Source organism: Aspergillus undulatus, assembly GCF_047715775.1.
Source record: "Aspergillus undulatus strain CBS 261.88 unplaced genomic scaffold BDV17scaffold_23, whole genome shotgun sequence".
Lineage (NCBI taxonomy): Eukaryota > Fungi > Ascomycota > Eurotiomycetes > Eurotiales > Aspergillaceae > Aspergillus > Aspergillus undulatus.
In genome coordinates, this window is record NW_027396627.1 from 97,745 (window position 1) to 109,285 (window position 11,541).

The following is an 11,541-nucleotide window of genomic DNA, read 5'->3' on the forward strand; positions in this document are numbered from 1 at the left end:
GCCTGGCTTGATTACCAGTACCACCTGCACTTGGCGTTTTTTTGTTGGAGCCTTCGTCGCGATGTCACTCTTCGTCTTCCTCCCGCCTTCACTCCGGAGATTCAGTCGGTCGAAATTCAGCCCTTAATTTTGTCGTCTCTTGAGATACCCATCTGTCCTCTTTGGCATACTATATAATATACACGGCGTCGTTTCACATTATCGCTTTCAACGTCAGACCGACCCACACCGACACTCAGCTGTCAAACCAGCCGCCGACTCGTGCTCGTTCCGCTCGAGTCCGCTTTATTTTCTCTGCCTTTGTTGTCTGGTCAGTGAAGCTTGGACCTGGTTCATTCACTCCATAATTCCTATTCGCATAACTTCAACTTGACTATTCTCCTGAATGCGTCGGACTCAACAATAATCGGGCTCTCGTGCTGTTTGTTCGCCCACTCGCAGCATGCTGGTTCCGGTTCAGCTAAGGCAGCTCGAGCCTCGTCAAAGTTCGGACCTTCCGCCAGATAATAACCGCCCGAGGAATGCATCAGACAGCAACGATAACTCGAACGGAGACTCAGGGGGTGGGAATAATCATGTGGTCATTATTGTATGTTCCCATTGCTCGATAGAATTTCTGGAAGGATATAATCACTGACCATGCTAGGTTGCTGCCATCGTAGTATTCGTGGTGGCATTTTTAGTGGTCGTCTATTTTGTCCTTCGCGCCCTCCGACGCATGAACTGCCGACCGAAATACGTACCAGGAAAGTTTCTCAAGGATCGGTGGACGCGATGGAATGTTGGTGCATCATACGGTCAAGTCCCGGGCTCGTCGAACCGAGCTGCTGCAACGGAAGCCGCTCAAGCCACTGAAGAACCCTCGCAAACAACTACCAACAGCGGAGTTCGCCGCGACACTTCGATTCGCTCTATCATGACTCTACCCGCTTATTCCTCGGTTCCGAAACCTACCGAGCAAGTGATCGCTAGAGAAGGAGAACGAGGAGGAATGGATATGGTAGTTGAATTTCCGGAAACAGCGGAAGAAGAGGAGGAGCGACGGGAGGAAATGATGGAATCGCTATACCAAATTCGTCTACAACGGCGACAGGAGATTGCCGATCGTGAGACCCGACGTCGCGAGCGTCGAGAAGCCCGCGAACGAGGGGACATTATTCGTCTCGAACAGCTGCGGGTGGAAAGTCGAGCACGTGCCAACAGTCGGGAGTCTGTCAACGGAGGCACATCAGTCTCAGCGGCGACAGCACTAGCGGAAGCTCAGAGTCGAGGCCGAGATAGGCGGATATCAAGTGTCAGTTACGCTGACGTTGGCTATGTCCGACATGACGGGTCTCGGCTTCGAGCTAGTTCGCGCGATTCAGACTCCCGACCTCTTCTCAACGACGCTGCCGCGATGAGCAGTGATGGTCCTGATCGCTCATCGGGGCTGATCAGCGTACATTCCCGTGGTGAATCATATTCTTCCGCAGCTGGCGGTTCCGACGGAGAGAGCTTAGCTCTTGTACATTCGCATGCCACTTCTTCACATTCGCTACATCCTTCACATGAACCTGAGGATGGTGACATGGGAGCGCGGAATATCCCGCCCCCCGACTACGACAATCTCGATTGGGGAGACGCACCTCCCTATGAACCTCCAACAACACAGTCAAACCCCGATGGCCCGCCTCGGTTACGCGAGCTGACTCCGCTACCCACGATTCAGATTGACGTGGTGAGCCCGGTGAGCAGCGACTCTCCCACGCCAACATTCACGGCAAGGGAAGAACAAACGCCCGCCGCAGCTACTGCTTCGACTCCTCAAGAGAGTGCACATTCACCGCCGGATAGTCCAGCACGGGAAACACCAGCGGGAGCAGGAGTTCCAAGCGATGTCGCGGCCCCCACCGTGGCTCCCACCGTGAGGGCAGTTCAATAATGACTGTCTCGTAATGAGTACGACCTGCAACGACTATAAGATATTAATGACATTCTGTGTGCATATTTGGATTCGTGGTGTCTCTAGCAAGGCGTTTGGGCGGCGATCTTGAGTGGGAGGGGTATTTATCAGATATAGCTGGAAATATAATCAACTGTGTTAATTATTTCAAGTATAAATTTTAGTTCGATGATGGAGAGACCGTAACGTTTGCTGAACGTAGCTCGATCCATGGCTTGTGAACTGATGGCAGCTTGGCACGTTTCGACATGTGGTGGCAAGGGCGGTGAGACTAGTTTGGCACGGGGTAAACAAACCCAACCCAGCCTCCCCATTTACTTCCCTCTGCTATGCTGATCGGATCCCGCCCGACGCGCTTTTGGCTTTGCTGCACGCTCCTCAACAATAGAGGTAGATACATCTTATTCCCTCGAGAGTTGAATACAGAAGCGAAGGACTGTTCTGTTCTTACCTTCCGCTTCCCTCTCGAGTCTGTATCCTTTTTCGTCGCGTCACTATGTCGCGCGAAAACACAGCCAACAGCTTCGCGTCTTTCGGGTCCGACTTTGACCCCGAACAAGAAGCCATTGCCTCAACCAGAGAACTCGACGAGAGCCCACGACTCCCCAAGATGAACGGCGCGTCTTCATCCAGGCCCCGAAAGCAATTATCGCAGGTCGACGAAGAAGAAGAACCAGATTACGTCTTCAACACCTCTACATTCGAACAATATCTCCCCAACATCTCACCGATCCATACTTCCGAGGAAGAAGAAGAAGAAGACCACCACATTGACATCGACGACGATTTCTCAATTGAGATTGGGCGGGCCCCGACGAACCCGAACCCGCCGCGCCGGTTAGACGATTCGCGGAATTCATACATGAGTATGGAGAATAGTGTTCGGTCTTCGTCGCCCGCTGTACGACTGGACGTGCCGACGCCTCAGAAATCAGCGATCCGGAATCCGGCCAGGCGCGCCGTTAGTGAGAATTTGAGAAAAGATGCGCAGTTGAGGCAGGCGAGTCTTGCGCACAAGGAGAACATCGATCCGAATCCGCCAAAGTCGAATCGCAAGGAACGATGTACCCTATCTGAGATCCATGCGAAGGTTCGGGATGATTATGATGGGTCCCTGATTGAGGATGAGCGGCCACCCGTTGCGAGTACCAGTTCGTCGCGTCCGACGCGGTTTGGGAACGCACAGATCCAGGATGCTGTTGAGCGGGCGTCGCAGGAGGCGTACATGAAGGAGACTCGCCGCGCAAAGGCGCGTTCGTCTACCCATGTTGGGGGTGATACCGCCACTCAGCAGTCGTTTCTCCTTCCAGATTTGCCCAATCTTTCGGACCTTGTCTCTGGTGTCTATGAGGACGGGACGCCGGTGTATTCCCGACAGCCTAGAACCAGGACGACTCGGTTCGTCTCACCCCCGGCTGATGCTACGGATGTCTCGCTGAGCCGCGAACATATGCCTCTTGATGCAATCCCAATCCCGGAAGATGAGAAAGCTTTGTTTGTTTCGTTGCGACTTCTGCAGGACAAGGTTTCGGAGCTCGAGAGGGCCAAAGCTGACGCTGAGAAGAGGATGGATGACCTGCGGCAGGAGAACTCTTTCCTCAAGGGAGGAAAGTCTCGACACAGAGACAGCAAGCGTTATGAGAATGAGCAGAACGAATACAAGAAGGACCGGTTGGTCAACGAGAATCAGAGTAAGTGTTTATTTTTATTTTTATTTTTATTTTTATTTATTTTTTATTTTCGAATGCAATTGCCTCTGCTAACCATTTCAGAACTGGAATCGGCGAACTTGGCACTCCAGAACAAGGTTGATCTTCTCGAGCGCAAGAGTGATATCCAGGAGGCGGCGTTGAAGAAGCTGAACAAGGAGCGGGATATGGCCGTTTCTCAGCTAGGCGTGGCGTACCTCGAGTCTCAGGATCTGAAGAGTGAGAATGAAGCTTTACGCCAGGAGGTGACGGATTTCAAGGCCCGCTTTGCTCAACTGTTTCCCACTGGCGCACGTCAGGAGGAAACTGCTCAGTCTGAACAAAGTACTGCTAGCGACGGCAGTGCAGAGGACAGCCAGGTAGTTACCAGACGAAGCACTACGAAAGACGCTACCGCTAAGAGCTGGCGCTCAAAGACAAGAGGTGACCACAAGGAGGATTCGAAGTCAAGAGTCCCGGCCCAGGTTGACAGGGAGATATCTCGCCTGGAGAGGGAACGTGCTGACGAGGCTCTCTTTTCAATTGAACTACCACGAGTGCGTGAGTCGTCTTCGAAGAAGCAGAAGGCTACTCGCCCTCGGGCGACTAGTGCTCAGAACAAGGTGTCAGAGAACCAGCCGAACAAGGGAAAGCGCGTCAAGAGAGTTGTGGTGGAGGAAGTTACGCTTACTGAGCCTGTCGACACGACTGCTGAAGCAACCGGACATACTCGCAAATCTTCTACCACGGAGCAAGACCTGACTCTGTTGAGCTTCATCGACGTGAGTTCTATCATATCTGATACGGTGTACCTTGGCTAACGTATGCAGGAACGCGAAATTGCACAGCTGAGAAAGACGCTTGAAGAGGAGCGATTGGCCCGCAAGCGGCGTTCATCAAATCCTGCTCCTGAGCCTACCGCAACCGAGACCGACAACTTCTCCCGTCAGAGCGCGCTGAAGCCTGCTCCTCGCAAATCATCAATGAAGGAGAGCAAAACTCCTGTTCGACCTTCTTCCGCTTTGGGCGACCTCACTGCCGCCTCGAAGATTAGTGCCGCGGAAGGAGAGAGTCAGCTTACAGTTCCCGCGGCTGAGCGCCCAAGACGACACTCGGACCATTCTGCGATTCCTGCAACTCAGCGACGACGCCGCCGGATTGCTGAGGAGATGACCTCTGCTTTCATCCTGCCCGACATCACACTGCGACACGCTGATCTGGCCGAGAACCTTGACAAGCTTCCTGAGGTGACCAAGCGAGTGCTGGACCGGGCTACTCAACATAGTGGGAAGAACTGCACCGTGTGCAAGCAGTCCGTCCCTGGAGAAGGTTGCGAGCACACAAGCGATGCCGTCAAGATCCCCAAGCCTGTTCCAGTCTCAGAGCGGATGCCCGAGCCATCTGTCTACAATGAAGAACCCACACTGCGGCCTGCACAGTCGCCAGCTGTCGCTCTAGCTACCGTACTGAAGGCACTAGAGGACGAGCTGGCGCATTTGAGAATGCAATTCGTCTCATACCAAGGCGCGTACAACAAGCTGGACGCCTCCATCAGCAAGCGTCAAAGAAAGACGCTCACGGAGAAGATCGAGAAGCTGCTTAAGGACATTGATATGAAGGCTGATCAGATCTACGCTCTTTACGATGTCCTTGAAGGCCAGAGACAGCGCGGGCAAGAGATGACCAAGCAGGAGATCGAGGTCACGCTTCAATCGATTGGCATTGATGCCAACCCTAAGCTGGGTGAGGTGACGGGCACGACTGACAAGTCCTCCCGCAAAGATGCAACAGATTACGACGAGGAGGATTCTGAGCTCCCGTGGGAAGGCATTGAGAGCACGATGGAGATGACTGGAGGAAGTCGGCATAATTAGGCCATATTCCGTATTGTTTGTGTGATGATGCTAGATTGATGGCTCGCTGCTAGCTTTACTGTTTATTGCTTGTTTGGTATAATTGCGGTTATCGTTGGGTGTCTAGGCGCATTTTGCATTTGTTTTGGTATCTCGCATGTTGGGGAGCGTGCGACGGCGTCAGTTTGTCCCAAAGTAGCACCATTAAGCATCAGGTTTATCCAATTGAGTTGGCTTGTTCACTGTTGGTGTACCTAATTCCATTAGTAGTAGTTCATATCTTCATTATTCTGCCCTGCCGTTGACGCCTAGAATCCACATCCCCACTCTGCTTAGCGCTGCATGGAGTCAAGCCGATATCCGGTCTGGATGCGTCTTCGTTCTTTATTTCTCCAACTGTCGGTCTCTTCTCTTCACTTTCGCTTTCTGCGTTGATTTTCAGGCATATTTGGTTTTTCTGTGCAACTACACCTCTATTTAATGGGCGCTAGTCAGCAGCATGATCCAATTCTTCACCGCGGAGACAATGTAGATCCCTTCACCTCAAATTCTCGCAACCCACATTCTTCTCGCAATGCTCACCATGTCCACGACAATACCTCCGACGACACGAGCGTCCGCACCGCAATCCACGACAATCAAACCCACTCCCCACCCCTCCGCCTCCTCGAACCCGCACCGATAATCGAAGACCACCGATGGCGCGGCTCACGCGACACCACCAACGACAACAGCTCCGACTCCGACTCAGATGGAGACGAAGATAACCTCCTCGCACCACCTAAGGACGATTTAAGTGACGAAAAACCAGTAACATGGTCCTCCCTCCCCAATAAAGGCCAACTCGCGATCCTCACAATCGCGCGATTATCAGAACCCCTCGCGCAGACTTCCCTGCAGGCATACCTATTCTACCAACTGCGGTCCTTCGATCCATCGCTTCCCGAGAGCACGATCTCGACGCAGGCGGGTATCCTGCAGGGGAGTTTTACAGCCGCGCAATTCCTGACTGCCGTGATTTGGGGCCGCCTTGCTGATAGCGAGTTCATGGGGCGGAAGAGGGTATTACTTATTGGGCTTTTGGGAACATGTATCTCATGTCTGGGGTTCGGGTTCTCGAGATCGTTTGCGGCGGCAGCGGTATTTAGGACGCTGGGCGGGGCGTTGAATAGTAATGTTGGTGTGATGCGAACCATGATATCGGAGATTATCGAGGAGAAGAAGTTCCAGAGTCGGGCTTTCCTGTTGCTTCCGATGTGTTTCAACATTGGGGTTATTGTAGGCCCGATACTTGGTGGGCTGTTGGCGGATCCCAGGAGGAACTACCCGGGGCTTTTTGGGCCGGGGAGTGTTTTTGGTGGTGAGGGGGGCGTGTACTGGATGGAGAGGTGGCCGTTTGCGTTGCCGAATTTGATCTCGGCGGTTTTTATCTTCCTTAGTTGGAGTGCGGTGTTCTTGGGGCTTGATGAGGTGCGTATACACCCGGTCCACCTAATTCGAGATGTCCATCTTGCTAATTGTATATATACAGACGCACGAGGTCGCCCGGTATAGGAGCGACTGGGGCCGCAAACTCGGCCGGCGCCTAACGAGACTCTTCCACCGGCGTCGATACCACCATTACCGAGCTTTATCAGAGTACGCGGACGACAGCACATCGCTCTACGAGAGCGTAACCAGCAGGTCTGCACTACCCAGCCCGATCCGCGCACGCCTACGCCGCCAACACCTCAAGCGTCCTGGGTTCCGACAAATCTGGACGCTCAACGTCCTCCTTACCCTGTTCGTGCAATTCCTACTGGCATTCCACACAAGCGCCTTCAACAGCATGACTTTCATCTTCCTTCCGAACCCGCGCGCCCCGCAGGAAACACAGCACCCACCCTTCCGCTTCGGCGGCGGCCTGGGCCTCCCCAGTTCGAGAGTTGGCATGGCAACGGCAATCATCGGGTTCATTGGCCTCCCACTCCAGATCTTCCTGTACCCGCGCATCCAGGGAAAACTAGGGACGCTGACAAGTTTCCGCACTTTTCTTCCCTTTTCCCCGCTCTCGTACGCGCTTATGCCCTTCCTCATCCTTATCCCGAACGTGCCATATCTTGTCTGGCCGGCGTTTACGCTCGTCGTCGGACTGCAGGTAATATCGAGGACATTTGCGCTGCCCGCTGCGGTAATCCTCATAAATAACTGCGTCACGGACGCGAGCATCCTTGGGACGGTGCATGGTGTTGCGCAGAGTATCTCTAGTGCGGCGCGGACGCTGGGGCCGCTGCTTACGGGATGGGGATTGGGGCTTGGGTTGGAGTTTAATTGTGTAGGTGGGGTTTGGTGGGCGCTTGCGATCGAGGCGTTGCTTGGTTGGGTGCTGCTGGGGACGATTTATGAAGGGAGGGGGGTTGATCGCGGACGGGCTATGGTTAGGGAGGTTGAGGAGGATGAGCTTGAGGATGGGAGGTGAGGAAGATTAGGTACTGAGTGGGTTTGAGCTTGCATTTGAATGCGGATTGGATATGGATGCCATGGGTATGAACATATGATGGTGACGTCCTGTATTTGCGCGACATGAATTACGACGAGAACTGTCTAGATGATGATGATGATGTTTGTTTATGTTGATATAGATGGGATATATAAAGTTTATGCATTTCTACCCTGCCATATGAACTCTTTATGAACACTAAACGCCGCACTCAACCAAGACATTCCAACTCAACCCCGAACACCAGATCCAAAACCTACAATAGTGACGCCAAGGCCAACTCCAACATCAAGAACGCAGTTCCATCCCGTACTCGTTCGTACTCGCACCTCAAGCCCCTACGGGAGCACTGATAAAGGCCCGAATCGCCCTCTTCGCATCTCCCTCGTTCGCCTTGAGCAACTCCGTTGCTTTGATTTTACTTAGGTCTAACTCGCTTACCTATAGTCGAACAACCAGCCAGTTAGTTAGCTGTCCCAACTCAAAAGTCCATCCCAGCCCACAGGACAGGACAGGATAGAAGATAGAAAAATAACCCTTACCAATAAAGCCACATCCTCCCCCGAAACCTTCACAGCCGCAACCTTCTTCCCCCCCTCAGCACCCTTCCCATTCCCCCCAGTCGTCCCCTCCTTCGAACTCGCAGCCTTACCGCTCGCCTTCCCCTTCCCCGCCGCAATCTCAAGCCGACTCATCGCCTTCCCCAACGCCTCCTGGTCCGCCGATGAAGGTTGCTGCTTTGCGCCAGATGTACCGCCGGAGCCCGGCTCTGCGCCCGACGCCGAGATCTCGGTTGTGTTTAGAGAGGAGAGGGCGGCGGCGGCTTTGCGGTCTTCGGCTGAGGTTGAGGTTGTGGTTGAGGGGTCGGAGGGGGCGGCGGAGGGTATTGGGTCGGACATTTTTATTCGTGATGTTGGTTGGTCGGTGAGTGGGTGAGTGGGTGGGTTTGGATTGGATTGTAGGTGAATGTTTGTATTTAGTTGTTTGGATTGGCGATTTGGTTGTTGGGTGGGGGGTTGATCGATTGATGGTGTGGAGTGTGGGGTTGGATGTTGTATGGGGGAGTGATCAGTGATGTCATCATGTGACTGCCATATACTTGGAGTAAAACAGAGAAAGATACTGATAGACTGTACTAAAGATTTTAGGTTTCTACTTATGCCTCAATCCATTAGTAAGAAGACTTACTGACTCTAGAAACTAGATGGCTCGATAACAGGATCAGAGCTTGTTCGAGAGCCATACTCCAGAAAAAGACCATCTTCAGCCTCCGTATGCGTATAGCGCATCTCCACGACCACACAGGCGTGCTTTATTTCAACCAACTTCACTTTACCATGCCTCCAATTTCAGCCAGACCAATCCAAATTAATCCCGCTGATGGATGACGATCAGCCATGCTGGACTCTCTTCCCGCCGAGATTCTCTTGCAGATATGCAAATATGTAAGGAATTGGAATGGAAGCTCTCACCCCGCACAAACACCGTACTCACCGGGAACGCAGCTCGACAGCAACACCCTGACGAAGGTCAACAAACTCTCTCGCCGACTGCATGCAATTATCGAAATACACCTTCACGAAATCTATCGGAAGAGGACAATTGCGCTGAACACAGACTGGGACGCCGACCCTGTTCTACCGGACAAGCACAACCTGAGATTCGCCAAAGAACTGGTCTTCGCGGCGGATCCTGGGGATTGTTATGTCAAGAATTGCTTTTACGATTCCAAGAGGCCTGCTGCCTCTCTGAGAAACCCTGAGGATGGCTTGTCCTGGGCGGTGATCCCGTTGTATCGAGGGTTGGTGAGGGATGGGGTTGTGAGTTTTAGGTCTGCTTTTCTCTTTCGTCTGACCTTGATGTATACCTGAGGTTTGATGCTGACGGGGAATTAGATGGGAGCTTGGCTCGTGCGTCCCTCATCATCTCTTGGGTCCGGGAGGGTACATGTGTGAGAATCAGAGAAACATAGAATGCCTCGCGCTAGACACCTCAAAGTGCGCCAACAATCATGGTGACGGATTATCCATCTGGATGTTCCACAGAGTGCGGAGCTTCTCCTGGAAGGGGGTATGCAAGATCAAAGACTGCGTCTCCCTTATGGATTTCTTCAGCTGCAATGCGCATCAGCTTGAAAAGCTCGAACTGGGTGTCCATCACTCGCTGAGCACGAACCTGCGAGGATGGGAAGACCCCCAGGGGAATCAGAACGCATTCGCAGTAAAAATCCTTCAATTGCAGAAGGGGCACGCCCAGACGTCTTTGTCACGTTTGAGAGAGCTGTCACTTTGTGGTGTTGACTTCAAGTATGCAGTCCCCGAGATGGCGTACGCGTTTCAGCTGCATCAACTCCGGCATTTGACGCTGCGTCAATGTGCCACCATTTCAGAACTCCTGGGTACTATCGCGGACATCACCACCACTGTCCAACTGAACAGCCTTGATATGGAAATCGACGCTGCTAATAATGAGGATACCGACGCTTTTGAACGATTCTTTCACCTCTCTTTGCCCAACCTCGAAGATGTGTATATCCACGTGGATGCTTTGGATGAGTTATCGCTATCCCACCGTATCCATTGGCGGTCAGTCTTTTCACTCAGAACGCGACTCAGGCGCTTCGTATATCACAGACGTCTTGCAGCTCATTGGCCTGAAGTTGACACGTCGACTCCCCCCGATACCGCTGTCAAGCTAGATGAAGAGATGCTGGCGTTGCTGAGCGGTGCAAACCTTCAGTGTCTCGCAATATCCGAAGATCCATCAACACTCGTAAGTTTACCCCTTACATTATCCAGCAGAACCTGTATCAACCACTGAGCCGGGATTCATGTAGATGGCAAAACTCTCCCAGGACGACAACGACATTCCACCATTCGAATGGGAAATCCTGCACATTCGCACAGCACCAACGCACCTAACCCACTACCTCCACAACCTACAAAACAACATCCCAACGCGCTCACTCGACTTTGAATCACTCAACAACCTCCTCTCCATCTTCTCCTACCGCTTCCCGGGCCTCTCATTCAATTTCTCCGCCCACACGAAAAACTTCGCCCCCGTCCAACTCCTCGAGTTCTTCACGTTCGCTGCGTGGGCGTTCGGGGCGAAGGGATTACCCAAGCTGGAATTGTTAGTCTATGGTGAAGTCGAGAGTGTGCACAAGGCTGGAAAGTACATCACACTCTGCCGGAATCAGACTACCTCGCCCCTATGTCTGCCATTTCGGCCGCTGGATGCCGTTGGTTATCCTAATATTCGTGCTTCTCGTGACGACGTGGCGATGAGGCGAAAGTTCCAGTCTCATGCGGCGTTCTTTGAGACGATGCCTTCTTCTCAGTGGGAATTTACTTCTCTAGGACAATGACGTTGACGGGGGGGTGTAATCACTAATTACGTACAATGGGAGGGAGCGATACCATCGGCACCAGGCTTCCCCCGCCGCAACTTGGGATATAGCCAATGATTCTAACTAGGAAGTCGCGTGCCGAAGTGAAACGGAAAGAGCTCCACCGCACCTTCCCTGTACAGCGGACTCAAATAGGGTGGGGTGGGATGCCTTTCAGGAAGGAGCGG

At 52.8% G+C, this 11,541-nt stretch overlaps 3 protein-coding genes across 3 annotated transcripts; 2 read left to right on the forward strand and 1 right to left on the reverse strand.

Annotated features, from left to right (window-relative positions):
- Window positions 1-442: 442 nt before the first annotated feature.
- Window positions 443-7,941, forward strand: BDV17DRAFT_281684 (uncharacterized protein; the record flags this gene model as incomplete). Its single annotated transcript, XM_073760067.1, has 10 exons — window positions 443-589; window positions 647-1,876; window positions 2,204-2,228; window positions 2,413-2,903; window positions 2,934-3,633; window positions 3,715-4,412; window positions 4,461-5,490; window positions 5,652-5,698; window positions 5,982-6,953; window positions 7,015-7,941. The coding sequence occupies 10 exons, from the start codon at window positions 443-445 to the stop codon at window positions 7,939-7,941; spliced, it is 6,267 nt and encodes a 2,088-aa protein (XP_073615683.1).
- Window positions 7,942-8,292: 351 nt separating this feature from the next.
- Window positions 8,293-8,861, reverse strand: BDV17DRAFT_291176 (huntingtin-interacting protein K; the record flags this gene model as incomplete). The annotated part of the gene is made up of 2 exons (XM_073762074.1): window positions 8,293-8,403; window positions 8,505-8,861. The coding sequence occupies 2 exons, from the start codon at window positions 8,859-8,861 to the stop codon at window positions 8,293-8,295; spliced, it is 468 nt and encodes a 155-aa protein (XP_073615684.1).
- A 498-nt stretch (window positions 8,862-9,359) lies between these two features.
- Window positions 9,360-11,332, forward strand: BDV17DRAFT_291177 (uncharacterized protein; the record flags this gene model as incomplete). The annotated part of the gene is made up of 3 exons (XM_073762075.1): window positions 9,360-9,793; window positions 9,858-10,734; window positions 10,799-11,332. 3 exons carry the CDS (start codon window positions 9,360-9,362, stop codon window positions 11,330-11,332), a joined length of 1,845 nt encoding a protein of 614 aa, XP_073615685.1.
- Window positions 11,333-11,541: the final 209 nt, after the last annotated feature.